General features: G+C 51.7%; 1 protein-coding gene across 4 annotated transcripts in view; it reads right to left on the reverse strand.

Annotated features, from left to right (window-relative positions):
* Nucleotides 1-17,902, reverse strand: part of HPS4 (HPS4 biogenesis of lysosomal organelles complex 3 subunit 2) — a 22,686-nt gene continuing 4,784 nt past the window's right edge. For 2 of the 4 annotated variants that reach the window (XM_065568900.1, XM_065568901.1), the window contains exons 5-14: nucleotides 16,960-17,067; nucleotides 15,716-15,832; nucleotides 15,503-15,597; nucleotides 12,344-12,416; nucleotides 11,192-11,228; nucleotides 10,356-10,452; nucleotides 8,806-9,727; nucleotides 5,049-5,181; nucleotides 3,714-3,822; nucleotides 1-1,491 (exon numbers count right to left, since the gene is read on the reverse strand). In XM_065568900.1, the coding sequence (XP_065424972.1) occupies nucleotides 1,320-1,491; nucleotides 3,714-3,822; nucleotides 5,049-5,181; nucleotides 8,806-9,727; nucleotides 10,356-10,452; nucleotides 11,192-11,228; nucleotides 12,344-12,416; nucleotides 15,503-15,597; nucleotides 15,716-15,832; nucleotides 16,960-17,067 (1,863 nt within the window). In that variant the 3' untranslated portion in view covers nucleotides 1-1,319. Of the gene's footprint in view, nucleotides 1,492-2,843; nucleotides 3,390-3,713; nucleotides 3,823-5,048; nucleotides 5,182-8,805; nucleotides 9,728-10,355; nucleotides 10,453-11,191; nucleotides 11,229-12,343; nucleotides 12,417-15,502; nucleotides 15,598-15,715; nucleotides 15,833-16,959; nucleotides 17,068-17,902 lie in introns of those variants that run through there. The other 2 variants (XM_005298489.5, XM_065568902.1) reach the window with 2 other exon arrangements.

The raw sequence follows: 17,902 nt of genomic DNA on the forward strand, positions 1-17,902 counted from the left end.
TTTCTGACTAGTAGTGAATGGATGAGTCCTGTGGACTCCTCTTTATTTTACTTTTTTATTTCAACTGCCACATAGATGTTCATGCACAGAGCAGCTGCAATCTTTGAAATACACAAAATGGTCTCAGAGAAATGACAGGTGTCAGTCACGTAGCTCAGGTCTACACTGCCGTAATTGCTAATCTGATGCAATCCAAAAAGTTGCCAAAAATGGAGTTCAGTTTGTTTCAGCAAAGATGGCAGCTGCAGAGGAGCTGTAAAGCTTTTTGGTGTGATCAGCTAATGGGCTCTCGCCTTTTCGGCAAATACAGTAGAGCTGAATTCAGGGAGGTAGCAAGAAAGCAAGGAGGTAAGGTCAGCTTTGGCAGTAAAAGCGTCTTCATAGGAGGAGTGGCAGACGGACAGAAGTCCTGGGTGCAGGTACAGCACAGCCTGGGCCCTGCACCACAGGCTGTGAGTGCAGTGTGTTCAGGCCTGCGAACTGATATCGTAATGGCACTCATGGAAGGCAGCGATGCTGCGGGGAGACTACGGGTTACAGTGGTTTTCTGCTCTTGGTGGGCAGTTTGGAAGGACCGTGTTAAGCAGCTCACCAAAGTAAGGAATGCTGAAGACAGATGGAGGGACTAGGAGACCTCCCAGACATTGCTATTATAAAACCCTAAGTGCTTCATGTTACTGCGAGAGAGGTGTTTGTTCTCCTTCTATTCAATATGCAGAGCACTGTTAACTCAAGGTGAGGCACTACCTGGTGACAGGATCATTTCCATAGCTCCAGAGGTGTAAATAATTCAAAGTCTGACTGACTAGGAGCGTAGGCACAGGAATCCCACAGCGAGAGTCGGTCCCTGACAGACATCTCACAAAGCAAGTATTGCACAGCAACCCATCACCACGTGCAGCTGAGAGCACGCAAATCGTTGGCTTTCAGTCAAGGCACTCCAGGTGCGTCACGCTAAAGGAGGCAGGGGTGAGTCATGAGCAGCACTGTGCCACTGCAATAATTTGCCTCCTTAATTCTTTGGTAACAGTCAACATTTCCCACCATCCCTCGACAATGCAAAGTGGCCCCATAGCAAGCGCACCGCATGCTGGGTTACCTGGCAATACAGACCACCACCCAAGGGCTAAGCACTCAGCGGCTCCGGGTTACTTACTGTTTAACCAACCACGGATACAACACGCAAATAACGCTTTGTGCCCCCAGGTTCTTTGAAGAGCAGCTGGCATGGAATAAAAGTCCTGGCGTTTTAGCTTATTAGAGACAGAGCTTCTTCTGGCTTGGATGTGGGCAGGCCATTCCAGGAGGTCAAACCACGCTCAGAGTAGATTCACCCCGTGCTTCAGCAGCTTTTGTTTGGCCTTGCCTGGTAAGCTGAACGCACTGTCATGAGGGTTGGGAACCCCCGAGTTGCGCAGTGGGGTGGCCAGCTGCTGGAAGTACGTTTCCTGGACCGGGTTCTGGCAGGCATAGACGGCAGTGGAGGCATTCCTATCGGGGCAGGAAGAAAAGCAAAGGTCAAGGCTCTGGGAGACAGAAGCAAGCACCCTGATTGTTCTTTGCAAGTTCCATTGGAACACATGGGAGCGCGACGCTAAACAGCCAGCTCCAAGGACGAATAAAGGGTGCTCTCAGAGGCATGGGCAGCCCTGACTGGCTCTCCTCCTGCTGGACCACTTCATAAGAGCAGGGTGCGTCTATGTCCGACAGCGGGTACTAATTGTCGTGTACTAAACCCTGGGAAAACAAAAGGCTGACAAGGTGCCCCACCATCAGACAGGTTCTGATCTCCTCCCAGAAAAGGCCCACCTCCCCTCCCCACCCCGTCAGCTGGGATTAACCCTTCCAATGCCACAGCTATACCAGATATTCACCCCTCCAAAGCATTCATTTGGTTAGCTGGCAGGCAAACCTAGCACAGCAAGGGCTGATGGATAAACACTGACCACATGTATCAGCCTCCTACACTGGAGAAGGCAGAGTCCCACTGCTGGCTGGGAGCAGCTCCCCCGCATAGTACCCCTGAAGCAGGGAAGTGCCAGCATGTATATGTCGACCAGTTGTTCCAGGGGACACTGCACCCCAAGGCTGGTCTGACTCACACCTGCATGTCAAACTCCAGCAGGACAGCTCAGCCAGCCAGTTCTAGGTGGCAGCCCCTCTCTCCATGGGGTCTGTAGCCAGCTAATGAGGTGGTCTCTCTACGCATGCTGTTCCCATAGTAACAGAGTCCTGGATTCCAAGGTCAGAAGGGAGCATTGGACCATCTAGTCTGACCTCCTGTATGGCACAGGCCAGAGACCTGCCCCAAAGTCATTCCTAGAGCAGAGCGTTTAGAAAGACACCCAACCATGGTTTAAACATGGCCAGTGATGGAGACTCCACTCTCACTTGGTGAATTGTTCAGTAGATAATTACTCTCACTGCTAAACATTTACACCCTCTTTCCAGTCTGATTTTGTCTAGCTTCAGCTTTCAGCCACTGGATCGTGTTACCTTTCTCTGTTAGACTGAAGAGTCTCATTAAATATTTGTGCCCCCAGAGGTAATTACAGACTGATCAAGTCACCCCTTCACCTTCTCTGTGTTAAGCTAAACAGACTGAGCTCCTTGAGTCTGTCACTGTAAGGTAGGTTCTCTCACCCTTTCATCAGTCTCGTGGCTCTTCTCTGACCCCCCCCGGCCAGTTTATCAACGTAACGCGCTGACCACACTGGTAGCAACCGTGACAGCTCACCGCATGTCCCCGGCAGAGGCCTAGGTTGGCTCACACTTTGCTGCCTGAAACCATCTAATACACAGGGGTTGGTTTGTTGCAGTGTGGACAGGCCACCCACCCATACCTGTGTAAGCAGATTGCCCGGATCCTCCTCCTTCCCACAATGCACTGCCACATGTGCTGCTGCTGTCACCGTGTGCATCCCCTCTGGGCACGGGCAGCCGGGGAGAGCTGCTCGGAGTTTCCCAGGACGCCCGAGGCAGCAGAGTAGCCCTGGGAGTGGAGGTATGGCGGTGAAGGCCAAGCAGCTGGGGTGGATGCAAATGGAACCAGTTCCTTGGGATCAGGCTGGAGGCAGTGACGGGGACACTGTGACAGGCTCAGACTGTGATAAGACCATCTTGCTTGCAGCATCCGAATTTAGTTTGCCACACACAGTACAGCTTGTTTCCAACCCCAACAAGCCGTGCAAGAAAACAAATTGAGACTGCCAATTTCAGGCGCCTCTGGCTCTAAGCCAAGACCCAAGTTGACTAGGAACAGCTATATTTAAAGCTGTAGCTTAGAACCTTACGGTGCCAGGAGTTGGCAACATTCTATCACTACGTCTTCATCCAAACCTTTGGCACTACTCACTCTGCTGGGAAGATCAGGCCTAGACACACAGCACCTGGCGGCAAATCAAAGGGCCTGTGTTTAGTTACTGAACCTCTGGAAATGAGCTGGGCTGACTGGTCTTTGGAGGGAGGCAGCTCTAGGATTACGGAGCATGCAGAAGAACACAAGGAGCCTTAGAACAGAGTTTGTAAGGTCGCCTTGCCTGGCTCTCCTGGGTCCTACAAGCAGCTCATTTCCAACCGGCGCTAATGTGCCTCTTGCAGACAAGTAGCTTCAAGCCCCTCATCTAAAACGCAAGCGTATTCTGAAGTGCTCCCCGCTCTCCGCCAAGCGGCTCTGGTGGCTGAGGAGAGGAGGGGTGCCAGGCAGCCCTTACCTGATTGTCAGTTCAGAAGCAGTCGGGAGCTGGTAGAAGTCAGCGTGGATCAGACTAGCCGCTCTCAGGAAGTGCTGATCCTGAGTGCCCAGGACCCGGGGCAGGTTTGCTGCAGAGAAGGAGGAGGGTTAGGCTAGGAAGCTGCCTGTGCAGGGTAATTTGCCCCAGCTGGGTCAGCAGGAGAGGATGCTGGATTTCTGCACCCTGCTGGGGCGGTCGGAGAATAGAGCCAAAGGGACACCCCGTGTGACTCAACACTGGCATGATGGTGACGGCAGGTTACTGGCTCAGTGTGCTCAAGCACTGCACAAATAGAAAGCCAAAGTAATTCCCCGAAGAGCCTATGATCCAAGCAGCATGGACAGAGCGGAGAGGTGACCAGGAAATCCTCAGGCAGAGACTGCCTAGAATCATTTGGGTCTTTCTTTCCTAGTCCCTCTTCTGGGCTGGAGAAGGCGTGTGGCTAGCACAGGTTAGGGTCTGTGGGGCTGGCAGGAGAAGGGAGAGGTAAGGATGGACTGGAACGAGGAGAGGTGGTCTAGGATTGGCCTAAGGGGACATCTACACAGCCCAGGGCTACAGTCTCCGAGCCTGGCTTGCCAACTAACACTGTGTAGACAGTGCAGCTCGGGCTCTGAAACCTAGAGAGTGGGGCCATATGCCTGTCCGAGCTGTAACAGCTACACAGCTGTTTATAGCACGGTAGCCCGAGCCCTGCAAGCCAGAGTCTGTCAACCTGGGCTCTGAGCCTTGCTGCCATGGGCTGCTGCTCGCTGTGTGAGATGTCAGTCCCATATCACTGCTCCATCCCCTGCTTCCTACGTCCAGCGTCATCCCTTCTCACAGCCAGGGACCTGCTGACAAGTGCTGCTATCCTCAGGAGCTGGAAGGGAAGTTACACCCCTGGGAGGAGGGATGCGTTCAAGACGTTTTGGTGATCGAGCCCTCAGGAGACGGTCAAGCAGAATCTTTACTGCCCTGGAAAGGACACTGCCCACTCTCCCATTGGCACTTCGCTTGAGCCTGGCACAGGCTGATCACCGGCAATCCGAACTTCTGCCTGTGATCACGGCGTACAAGTCACAGGAAGAACACACCCCACACAAGCAGGGCAGAGCCCTTTGCCAGCGGGAGCTTAAACCCAGCAGGAGCCCAGGCTGTTTCTGAAGGAAGGATGAGCATGGCTGTGCTAACGGCAAACAGTGTTTCAGGCAAACGTCTGGCGCATGAGATGTTAACCCATGAAAGTTAAAGCAAAGCCCGTTCTCGCGACTAACTCCTCTTCCGGGTGTGTGCAAAGCAGCAAGCCCTAGAACCACGAAGACAAGCCCTCACCTGTGAGCACGTTCTGAATGCAGTCGTAGTGAGTAAAGCTGTAGGTGGCTTTGGTTGCAGAGGAATGGTCTTTCGGCAAAGTCTCCTTCAGGTGAACCTCCAGGCCATTGAGAGAAGCCAGACTGCTGTGATACTGCAAACAGTGCAACACAAACGTGCATCAGAGCAACACAAACGTGCATCAGAGCAGTAACCCGCTCAGACAACAAACATGGATGACATGCAAACGACCCTAGGGACTGCGAGAAGGACTGAAATGCTGGGTCTGATCCAGCCCAGGTTGCCAACACCTGGAAGCATTATCACCTCAAGGCTGTTTGGTGGCCTGTTGGTATTAACTGGTGGATCTCCGTCCATTCGTTGGCGCACAAGTCAGTAATGCAAGGCGTTTGGCAAAGGACACTACCGTGGGAAAAGGGCCTTTCAAGCACCAATTGCAATTCACCAATGGGAGGATGCAAGACTCAGTGAATTTACTACCTTCCAGTGCTTCTCTATGGGGCACCCATTTGCACAAGGCACTGTCTGTTACTTTTTGTAGCCTATTGATTACTGGGATGACAGAAGCCACTTGCTACTGTAATTGAAAATTAGCGTTCTGTGGGTTACAACGCAATACAGTTGAACTGTGTTTAATTGCAGAAGCCAGGTGGTAGATGCGCCCTGTCCCTGGGTGTCCCACTGCCCCCCCTCTCCCTGCAGACAACGGAGCTTTTCACAGCTTCAAAGGGGGGTTTAACCCCCCCACACACACAAACACGGAGCTGGATTGGCTTCTGGAAACAGCCCTTCTGCCCCTGATTCCATTCAAACCACAGCACCCAGACCAAGATCCTCCACAAATAACTCACGGGCTACCACTGATCCCAAGAACACCCTGCCTCAGACTGGGCATTGGCCAATGGGACTGCTGCCCAACAAGGCACTGGAGGACCCGTCTGTCTCTTACTACGTGGGGTGCACAGACAGGCTGAACTGCCTGGATGAGGCAGGGTGGATGAGATCTCCCACTGCAGTCGGCTGCCTGCTGGCTGTCAAGTGCTAGGAAGATTAGTTTTCTAATCCCCAAGGCTGTCCCTGTTCTTTCCTCAGCCGCAGGGAGGATTAAGCCTCCATTCAACATGCTGGTGATACCAACCCTACTCCTGACCTGCTGGTCGCAGAACAGGTTCTCTTTTCTGTACAACAGAATGAAGGGATAAACCCAAAGTCGCTTCCAATTGTCTGCACAGAGACAGACCTTGCATGACAATTTCTGCTCTGCCCCGAGGGTCTGTGCAGCAGAAACACCCTCCCACCTGAAATGGAATGGTCCGCACTTCCTGTGCCTATCAAGCTACGTGATTAGAATGCTCCAGACTTCTCTGGTGTCTGCATTCAAAGGCCTCACAGAGCTATACACGCATTCATTCATTCAGGCTCCATGCCCCTGGGAGCTGGGTGTTAGGCTATTTTACAGATGGATAAACAGTACAGAGAGACTGAGTGGTTTGCCCTAAGTCAGAGAGGGTGATGGAGCCAACACTAGAACCCAGGAGTGCTGACTGACAGTCCCCCAATCCTACCTAAAACAACAGCTGGGAGGGTGCATTTCTGCCAGCAGGGACCAACAAGTATCCTGCACCTAGAGGAAGGGTCCAGCCAAAGGGACCCCATCACGTCAGATCTGGCCCAACATTTAGGCTGTGTAAAAACAAGCTCTTGCAGCTGCAAAGCATAAGATCACACCCAACGTTTAAATGATTCAACTCCAACAGGAAGAGCTTTGGTAAACAGCTCTCTACAACATCCGCCACCCATCCAAAATAGCAGGGCAGTACTGCAGGAGAGCCAGAAAGGAAACGGACTCGTCCGTAGTCACTGCCCAATAGAAATGCAACCCACCCAGCTTAAACAGCGCGTATGGGGGTACTGATTATTCGATGCCTCCCACTTAACCATGGGCTTTAATGCTGTGGGTACGGCACTTTGGACCCCACACGGGCCCCATCTCTTGCCTTAGGAATTTTTGCATGGACTCCACGGGGAGACGTGGGCCAGGCGTTTCTTCAGCTAGCAAGTGGGAATTTAAAAACAAAGGCACAAAGGGGCAGGGTCACCTGGGCCTGATTTCCCTTTCAGCTGTTCTCTCTCTGAAGAGTGAGACAAACAGACCAGGAGGCAGGGTGGAGCAGACAGAGGTCTCCAGCCAAGCAGGAGATGATCAGGCATTGCAGACCTGTGGAGCTGGTGAACATGCACTCCCTCAGAGCCATCTGCAGAACTGCTGTACTAGCTTGCAGAGCCACAGCCCCCTGGCAAATGGGAATCAGAAGCGAGGCCCAGATGCCATGGGTGGGGTGGGATCGGCCTGAACGCTAGCACTGCCCTTGCCAACCACTTGGCTGGTTTTGCAGCATGTCCCTTTCTTGGTGAGTCACCCCTCATTTACTGCACTGAGGTGGTGCCCCTGTTTACAAGGTGACAGCCAGAAGGTCACAAGTCCTGCATCTTACTGAGCCCAGCTCAGTGTCCTGCCCAGTTCAGAATGAAAACAGCAACTGACAGTGGGAGCTGGCTTAACAGTCTGGGCTTGAGTCTGACAGCTAAAGAAATGAGGTTGTTACTAATGCGCAAGGTCTCTGTGGAAGGGAGCGGCACAGCCTGGGTGTTAGCTCTGCAGACTCTAATGCCTTAGGGAGATGGCATCAGCTGGTGTCCCCTTCCCCAGCAGCCCAGAGCATTTCACTGCATATCACCATTGGACAGTACAGCCTGCAAGAGAGGTATATGGCTTTGGCACTGGGTCCTGGTACCTCACCTTGCTGACACTGAGTGCCCTCATGATGCCCTCTGTTCGTGTGTCTCAGCTCCCCTGCAGAATGACACCGACCTGCCTAGTCCCGTGGGTAAGGAAGCCAGCTGCATGGGGCTTTGAGCCGCCACCATTTCAAACACGGTTTCTTTTTAGACGGACTCACCGCCAGACACAACTCACTGGTATCTCATAAAAGCAACAGAGGGTCCTGTGGCACCTTTAAGACTAACAGAAGTATTCAGATGCATCTGAAGAAGTGAGGTTCTTACCCATGAAAGCTTATGCTCCCAATACTTCTGTTAGTCTCAAAGGTGCCACAGGACCCTCTGTTGCTTTTTACAGATTCAGACTAACACAGCTACCCCTCTGATACTTGGTATCTCATAGAATATCAGGGTTGGAAGGGACCTCAGGAGGTATCTAGTCCAACCCCCGCTCAAAGCAGGACCAACCCCAACTAAATCATCCCAGCCAGGGCTTTGTCAAGCCGGGCCTGACCTAGAGTCACAAGCTGTAACGCGGACGGTGGGAATTAACTTCAGAAGCAGGACTAGCTCTCTGCTGCTGTTCTGCCTGCGTGAACACCGGGCGTGTGGTTAAACCCTCCCAGCAGAACACAGACCAGGAATCCTGCACCAGCCATCTTGTGATCTCTGCTTGGGAACGCTGGAGTCGGGCTGACTATTTAGTCAGAGGTTACAACTACTCAGTCACAGCCACATTCATACTTTGCTCATCTAGTAACACTAATTAGGGAAGGTCTGGACCCTTGGGAGGTAGGCTAGAGGAAGCTGAAGCACATGGAGGTAAAGGAACTTGTCTCCAAGGTCACAGAATAACCAATGGGAGAGCTGGGAACAGGATTCAGGAGTCAGCTCTGGCCACCATCCCACACTGCCACAAGACAGGAAGTATATGAAACATTTTCTAATTTAAAAAGGCAACCTATTTCTTACTTACCACGTCTTCAATGGACCCCTGGTCATCCTTAAACTGCTCCTCCGCCAGCAGCAAGAGCACTAACCCTTTAATTCTGTGAACATACAAAATCATCTTAACCAGCTTGGCCTGCTTGCCGGACACTGTGCAATCTACTGCTGCTAGACAGTCCATCCCGGTAGTTACTTGTGTAGGCAAACCATTCTCTCTGCTCTTGGGAGAACCTGGGCCTTCTGCAGTGCCACTGAGTAGACTCTCCTGGACTTCAGCAACAGGAAACTGGTTCCTACCACAATCTTCAGCAGGGAACTTCTGCCCCACCCATACAGCACTGGGCAGAGGTTCCCGCTCAGAAGCGTCATCCCTGGCTGCTCCATCTCCTCTTCTGAAGGTTCTGTTTTGGCTGCTGGTGTCTTGACTGTCTACACTTGACAGATTGTCACGTTCGCTTGAGCTGCTTCTCCTCGTCTCTTTGGAAGGATAGCAGGTGGAGAGGCTGCCACTGGCTGTGTGACGCCTCTGGAGGCTGCGGCGTTCAGACTTCATCCGCTCACTAGTGTTAGAGCTGGTTACAGGTTCCATAGTGCTTCGCCCCTCCTGCCCGAGGGCACAAGGCTTTGGAAAGTCAGAAGACCCCGAGGCCGTGCCTGTGTCCTGAGTGCACTCTGCAGCAGGCAGTTTGGAATTGCTGGGCAAGGCTCTCAGCTCTCTCTGTAATGGAGGGGATGGTTTCAGGGGGGTAGAACTCAACACCGGGCTCAGTGCTCCAGCTGGGGGATTCAGAGCATCTTTTCCTTTGGCAGTGCCCGAGGCCTGTGGGGGGGGCTCTCTCACCACGAGGGCATGCTGGCCTCGGACTTCATCAACCCGGGCCGAATCCGAGAATGCCCGTGAGCGGAGGGTGTTCTTAGATCCTTTAGGGTTTGCTGGAGATGTGGGCAACCTAACAGGAGACAAGAGTAGACACTCGGTTAACCAGTGAGTAGCAGTCACTTGGGGAATCAGGGGCCAGGAACGATCAGAAAAAACAACCAACCAACCAACCATCTCCTGTTCAAAACCTGATCCACCCTCCATCGGAGATTAAATCCTGCCCCAGCAACGGAGGGACTGGCTGATCTCATAGGCTGTGCCCACCTCCAACCTCTAGGATCCTCACTGTGAGGTTAGGTGGAGAGTGAGGGACGTGCAGAATAGCACAGTCCCATCACCTGCCCTGGGAACGCGGCTCCCTTACACTCAAGCACAAAACACAGAGGCTTTACTCAGAGCACAGTGGGCCGAGAGATGACAGTAAAGTCAGTCTGAGGCGGGGAGGAGGTTTTGCTTTCCATAGAGCACAGCAGCAGAGAGCAGCGCAAGCCCTTTCCTCGGAGGGTGGAATACGGACAGTTAGAGCTATCCAGCCTGACAAGCAGACGATGGTAGTTTTAACAACTTGACAGTACCCCCTTATTTGGGGCTCGTTATTTAGGGAAGATGGCAGCAGAAGCTGGTGAGCCCTGGCTCTGCAGTGGGATGAGCTCAGCTGCTGAGAAGACCCTTTGCTGCATCAGAAATTCACGTCCTACCTAGTCATCCACGCTACTGGAAAGTCCCGGAGTGCGGTGGCTTCACCTTCCGTTAGGAAAACTGGAATGATGCAGACATCCCGAGGCAATGGAGGATCTGCAAGAGCAAAACCGCACCCAGACCCAGCGAGAAGAAATTACAATGTTTGTACAGACACCAAAGACCTCCTGTGGGAGGGGAGGGGAGGAGAGAAAGGAGGCCTCTGGCAAAGGGCTGCAGCCTGGGTGCGTGGGATATGGCACAGGACTAACCAGGCAGCCTTTTCCTGATCACCTTAGCAAACAGTGCCAGGCACACTCGAATACCCCGTTCCTTTTCTGACTGTCCCAGAGACCCCGCAGGGGATGCGAGGAGAGGGCAGAGGAAGAGCTGCCTGACACGAGCTGACCATTCTCAGCTCTAACTCAGCAAAGGGACTAAGGACAGAGTCGCTGTTCAGAACTCCAACTCCTGCCTTACGCCCCAAGCTCTGCTTTCATGGTTTCATCACTGACCAAGCTGACACACACCACCGTGTGGGACTGAAGTTACACACATCTGCTGTTAAGGAGTCCACAGAATTTGTGGGAGAACCTGCCCTTAGATGAGGAAATAGTGCCTAGATCCCCCTCATGGTACCCATGTCACACGCTCCGGGTGGGAACTGTCCTACCCAAGTGGATGCACATGGAACTTCAGCTGGGGGTTCAACGGAAGCAGCATGAAGATCTGCCCCGTGATGTTTTAATGGCAGTAGAGGGTAAAATCGGGCTCTCTGAGGGAAAGCAGGCCCGGAAAGGTCCTCATGCCCTGGGATGCAGCTCCCTGTTTACACTGTGCGACTAGCGTGGCTTACCATGTTCCTGCAGCACCTCCCCACCTCCAGGAACGCTCTGAAAGTAAAGCACACAGTTATCACTGGCCTACAGTAAGACTGTGTTAAACATTAGCCACCAGGCCCTCACCCAGGCCCAATCCCAGGGCCCCTGAAATGATTGGGGATCTTCCCACTGACTGCAGGGGACTCTGGATCAGGCCCTGAGGGCAATACTGTGCTAAGGCTACTCATGGTCTGCAGTGACTTACTCCTCAGGGAGCCATGTTGAGCTCAGCGGCGCTACCCAGGAAGCAAACATAGGACACAAGATGAGGGAGAGTATCATAGCCTAGCCCTGACTGTCTCTGCATAAATATGGCAGGGCACAGTCCTTGTTCATTCCCGGAACCAATGTCAAAGCAGACGCAACAGATGCTTTCCCAATCTGGTGGCATAATGCAACTACATACAGATCTGCAAGCATGACACCTCTTGAAAACTGTATGAATTTAGTAACAAACAGAACAAGTAAACAAAGGGATTACACATGAATAGGAAACGCTAAAGATAACTAACCAGTCAGTGTAACATATCAATAATATGCAGATTAAGGTTAAGAGTTATTTTGATGCAAGAGCTGGGATACTCACCTAAGAAGCTACTATACAGAACAAGTAATAGGTCTATTTATTTAATATATTCTTATAGATCAAGTTGTGTTAGGCCACATGTTTACAATTCAGCAAGGGACGTTTTCCACGCTCCCATTATTATTTTAAGAACAATGAGTACTGAATTAGCTATGAGCATTTCCCCCTTGTTTCTTGGGAAGAAGAACTGAAATCACATAATAAGCATTTAATTTTTCAGCAAATGTAAGTGGTGATCTCTATGTTCATTCGTTCTGCATGCTGCTAAACAGCCATCTTTGGCCAGGTTAATCGCAGAGTGAGTGATTATTTTTGGCATCTTGAAGAGAATTCAATAGCCAAAATATTGACAGGAAAAAAGGTCCCAAGAGCAGCAGCCCTGACTTGACTCCTGAGCGTCAACAAGAATTTTGAATTTCGTTACACAGTAGAACCATTTAACATCAGCAGCAAGCAGCTCCGTAAGTGCTGGCTGGATCTATGGTGCAAGTAACACGCAGACTGGGGCCTGATGCCGCTGGGCTTGGGTTTAACACCATACCTTGTCTGCAGCTTCTGTTCCTTGAAGGAGAACCTTGGCAGTGAGAGGAGGTGGAAGCTGCGTGCTCACAATCCTAGCAGGGTAGAACACAAACACAACCAGCCATGAGCAGAGTCAGGCCCCCTTCCCCGTTAGTTTGACGGAGCAGGCAGGTGCAGGGTACCACTCACAGTGGGCAGCCACAGATGTTCCGAGCAGGGTTTCAGGTGCTGCTCAGATCTGTTTCATGCCCATGCCGTCCCAGTAGGACCCAAAGCCTACACTGGGCTGTGGTTCTTGCTCTCACTGCCCCAGTACACTCACTGGGGGGGAGCTGTGCCCTGTTCTTGCCCCACGCTGACAGCAGGTTCCGAACCCCCTTCGGCTCGCACACGGACACCCCAGCTGAACCCAAGGGCTTTCATGGAACTGAGTCACACACTGACACGTCTGTTCTGAGGTCAAACGAGCACCTCCAGGCAGCAGTAACGGCCCATGGATCTGCGAGGCCCTAAGACACTCCTGCCAGTCCCAGGGCACCTCCTGGAGACGAGTCAGGGGAAGCCACACTCCCCTAGCAAAGCACACAGGAACTCACTGCATGCCCACAAACACCTGTACTTTACAGTCTGCGCGCAGGGCCCAGATCCCAGTGCTGCTAGGATGTGCCTGTGAGCTGACAGGGCATTCTAGGTAATAACATTCAGAGTCCTACCCAGCACCCCGTGCTGCAAACCTGTGTCTTTTTGTCCCTTGCACTGGGGGCCTCCTCACATCGCATAAAGTAACAGAGGGTCCTGTGGCACCTTTGAGACTAACAGAAGTATTGGGAGCATAAGCTTTCGTGGGTAAGAACCTCACTTCTTCAGATGCAAGTAATGGAAATCTCCAGAGGCAGGTATAAATCAGTATAAATACCTGCCTCTGGAGATTTCCATTACTTGCATCTGAAGAAGTGAGGTTCTTACCCACGAAAGCTTATGCTCCCAATACTTCTGTTAGTCTTAAAGGTGCCACAGGACCCTCTGTTGCTTTTTACAGATTCAGACTAACACGGCTACCCCTCTGATACCTCACATCGCATGACACACAAATGTTCCAGAATACTCCCTGTGGATTGACAGGCCATGGCAAAGAGGTTTCAGGACAAAACCATCCAAGAGAATAGAGCAGGGGCTGCCTGCTCTTGGGGAACACGTTGTCTGGTGGGCAGGTGAGAGGATGGGGTGTTTAATGTAAAGTACTATAGACAGATGGGCAGGGCAGCCCTTTAAGGGTAGTTTGCTGTTATTGAACACTGGGTCAGTTCCACGCTGGATCAGCAAAAGCAAACTTGCCTGCTGGGTGTTTACCATTCGTTGGGGGGCCTGGTTTTGGTGAGTGAAGAGTAACAGTGATCCAAGGCAAAGAAAACCCTGTGCAGGCAAAGCCCTCCCCACTCCCACTGCAGAGCTGGGCACTGGTAGAGGAAAGGAGCAGGAAAACCAGCACTAACGCTGTCGTGACACTGGCCTCTCCTGCAGGCACACCAGCAAGTCCAGAGAAAGGATCAGTCTGGTCTTTTCACGTACCCCCAGCAGAGATGCAGGTTCTGCAAGAAACTCAAACACAAGGCTCTCTCTCTGTGGCACTGGGGTGAGGCTTGCAGGTTCCTAAGGGTCTGTTTGGGGATTTCTAGAAGATGTTGCAAGGAACTTGGTGGCCTAGTGGCCCAGAGTCTTTCTGGTTAAAGGAGTTTTGCACAAGAAAAGAGTTTCTACCCACGAGAAAAATCAATATGCTGGAGAAGACAAAGACACATGTCAGTGATGGGACCACATGGGGAGTTCAAGGGCACAACTCACACATGCCTGCAGGACACAGCACATGAACGTAAGGCCCAGTTTCAAGCCAGACCTCCACTCCCATAAGGGTTTTGCACTTGCAACAAGTTGCCTGGATGCTAAGAACTACAGGGAAAACATCACCCGTGTGATTTGCTGTGCGTGTGAAGCCACCCCTATAAAAAGGATGACCTGGCTCTGAGATCAGACTTGGTCAGATGCACTCACTGCAAAGCAAGTCTCCACCTCTTGCCAGATGTGTCACTGACACACACGACCCAGAGGACTTACTGACTTCTGCCACAAGGAAATGCCTGAACTCCCTAATCCCCTGGCTCTGTAGGATGTTCTCTGTCCCCAGAGGCTCTCTTTGCCCTGGCACAATGCACAGCTGTAGAGTCTTCACCTGTCCACAGATAATCTTTGGCTGAATCAAGCCAGCATTTCTCCTGGAGGATGCAGGCTCCCTTTTCCTGCATCCATTCCAGTGTGGATAGTGTCACCTGGCCAGCAAGCCAGTCATTTTAAGAAAACAAAATCATTATTGGCAAGGCAGGGGAAGAGCAGGCTAAGAAAGGGGAAAGGATAATGTTGGTACATTTTAATCAGATGTAAGAGGCTTTTAAACGAGTGTCTTGCAGACCATGGCATTTGGAAAGCATTGATCTCAGGGACATGTCACCCACTGAGTAGGGAAGCAGCAGCAGCAGTTCACACCAAAGGCTTTCAGCTGGGCCTGGCCCCCAGCCACCCTGAATAGCATGTGAAAGGTGTCGGTGTCACGCGATGTTTGTAATAAAACAGGCATCTAGATCCAGTGGACAGAGCATGCCAGGGAGTCAGGACACCTGGATTTATTTCCCAGCTATGCCACTGATGGCTTATTATTTAAAATGTACATTGTGGTGACACCTAACGTTAGCTGGGTCAGAACCTTATTGTACCAGATGCCGTCCAAACATACAGGGACAGTCCCTGCCTCAAAGAGCTCACTTGCTCTGAAGCACTGAATATCTGTCCAAATGAGCCTAAGGGAGTTGGGCACTCAGATCTCACTGAAATTCACTGGGAGCTCGGTGCCTATTGAAACCCCAGCCTTAACCCCTCAGGGCCTCCACCTCCCCAAGTACATTTGGGGATAACGATCTACCCAGATGGAGAGTGCTACATAGTAAGTAATGTCCCCGCTAGTACCCGGAGGGCAGATCTGGAGGTACAGCCGCTGCCCTTCCTCCCCCGCGAGGGAGCTTGGGAAAGTAGCCCTGGACTGTACAGCCTGAGGAGGGGATTGCCTGCAGTCGACTCGGGTTGAGAACTGACAATTACGGTGACTGCTTGGAAGTCCTTGGCTACTCACCGGCCTTTGTAGAGGATGCAACCTGCCAACACTTGGGGTGAACGCTGGCAGGTTTGCAAGATGAGAGCTGCTTTCAGTAACAGCAGGGGGTCCACCTGTGCAGGGAGAGGAAGACAATGAAACCATCAAACCCCAGGGAATAATCCAAGTAGCGAACTAGAGGGGGCACGTCTCAGGAGAACAAGCTAGCCCTGCAGAGATCAGGAGAGCTACCTTGGTTTTGTCCAAGTTCCAAAGGGAATTGAAGATCTTGTGCAGGTCACTGGTGTTTTTCTGAATATGTTCGATGTACCTATCCCACTGCGTGCTCAGCTCCTCCCGAGAAAACACCTGAAGAAGAAAGAATCCCCATGGTTAGACAATGCATGGCTGGACTCAACACAGGATCCAGAGTGCCCAAGGTGGTTAGGTATGATTAGTTCAGGGAAGCGTGTCTCTAAGCAGTAACTCTTCAATGAAACTTCTACCAAAACACTAAACCAAGGTCAGGAACTGAATCCAGTCTGCCTAACAGCAAAAGCCCCGCCGAGAGAGGATTTACTGTTGCTGGACGAGAGAGGGCAGACAGGTACCATAGAAACCCTGCAGCTCAGCCCTCAATCTCAGTTGTCTGCACTGTGCTTTACATTACTGAAAATAGAGACCAGGTGGAGAAAGACCCTCCAACCTGGGATGGGTGGCTGAGAGCCTCACTAGACAGACAGAGGGAAGAGAGAGCTCAGACATCCCAGCTCACCCTCGCAGTCCAGTGACAAGGGGACAGCCCATAAGACCCCAGTGTGCAACATGGACGGCAGCAAGATGAGCGCATGTGACTTTCGGTTGCACCTTGGCATGCAGCAGCAGTTTGTCCTGGGGCAAGAAGTTGCCAGACTCTCTCTACATGCCTCAGGAATACTGCATTCAGGTCTGGGAACACTATTCCCAAATCTGAAGGCATCTAAGAGACAGAAAGATACGCAGAAGTGAAGTGAGGCTAGAAAAACAAAGAGTTAGATCTGCGTAGCTAGGCTAAGGGGAATGGAAAGCACCTGCACATTATTTGAGAGGCCTAAATTCTAAGGAGCAAGAGGAATGATGTACACTGGGGTAGGGACAATGAGGGGACAGGATGGGGGAACAAGAGAAGGAGACTTCAGACTGAACACGAGGAATCTTCTCATGAGGTCATATCTGGGGTCGTCTCCCAAGGGAAGTGGGGGGAGCCTCATCACTTGGGATGCCGATGACAACAACATAGAAAAGAGATTCTAGGCACTAATCTTGCCTTGTGGAAATGGGACCTAAGGACTTTCCCAGCTCGCATGCCTGCGATCTCAGAGCTTCACTGGTGGCAGGAGGGCCAGAGGGAATATGTGAACCTCCACATAACTGGGCAGGCTTCAGCTGTACCCTGAGAGGTCCATGCCCTCGTCCTATTCAGGGAGAAACACTCAACACTGTTAATTAGCAATTACCATGTAAGCATGACACACAGATCCATTGTAAAATCTGAAGAGTCCAATCAGTAGATCCAGAAATTGTCCACAGCTGACATCAGGGAGTTCGATGGTACAGCCCAGCACCTTCAACACACAAGGTTACAGAAAAAACTTTCCTGAAGCAGCCAGGTGACAGGAGAAGCAAACAGCTGCTGCACTCCCCAAAACTCAGTTTGGGAAGCCCCCTAGGTAGCCATATGTCTGGGGAAAAGCAAGGGGCGATGCACGAGAGCCAGGGGGATCCCTGGCAGCAGAGGTAGAAAGCCAGAGCTCAAGACACATACTCTCCATTCCCTCACAATCTCAGGGGCCTGACCACTAGTTTCATGTTTAAATGGCCGAGAACATCATCCCCAAATGGAATACTTCGAGGCGCAGTTCACTAGATAATGAACTCGAGAAGAGGGTTTCCACTTCTTCCGCCAGGGAGCAACGCGGTGCATCCAACTTCTGAGAATCCATGAAAGTAACTAGACTGTCGGGGGTCTGCCTGTTCAGGAGAGCTTCCTGCAGCATGGCTTTACCCCACCTGAGTGGGACTGCCCACTGAACGAGCCAGTTCTCAGAGCATGTGACCACATCACATCAGAGAAACCAGATCCGCCCCTAAAATGAGAAGTCCACCATCACTGCCAATGAGCTTTGCGCAGGGAATGAGCATCCCAGCTCTTTGTTGTAAGCTACATTCCATGGAACTCTATTTTCAGCTAGTTCACATCTTTGCACTGGCCCACAAACCCCATCTAGCTGTCGAATCCTACAGCTGCAGGTCTCGGTTGAATGCTGCCAGGCCATTGCCACTAGCACCCTAAAAACATAAGAATGGCCAAACTGGGCCAGACCAAAGGTCCATCTAGCCCAGTGTCCTGTCTTCTGACTGTGGCCAATGCCAGGTACCCCAGAGGGAATGAACAGAACA

This window comes from Chrysemys picta, chromosome 15, assembly GCF_011386835.1.
Source record: "Chrysemys picta bellii isolate R12L10 chromosome 15, ASM1138683v2, whole genome shotgun sequence".
NCBI classification, from domain to species: Eukaryota; Metazoa; Chordata; order Testudines; family Emydidae; genus Chrysemys; species Chrysemys picta.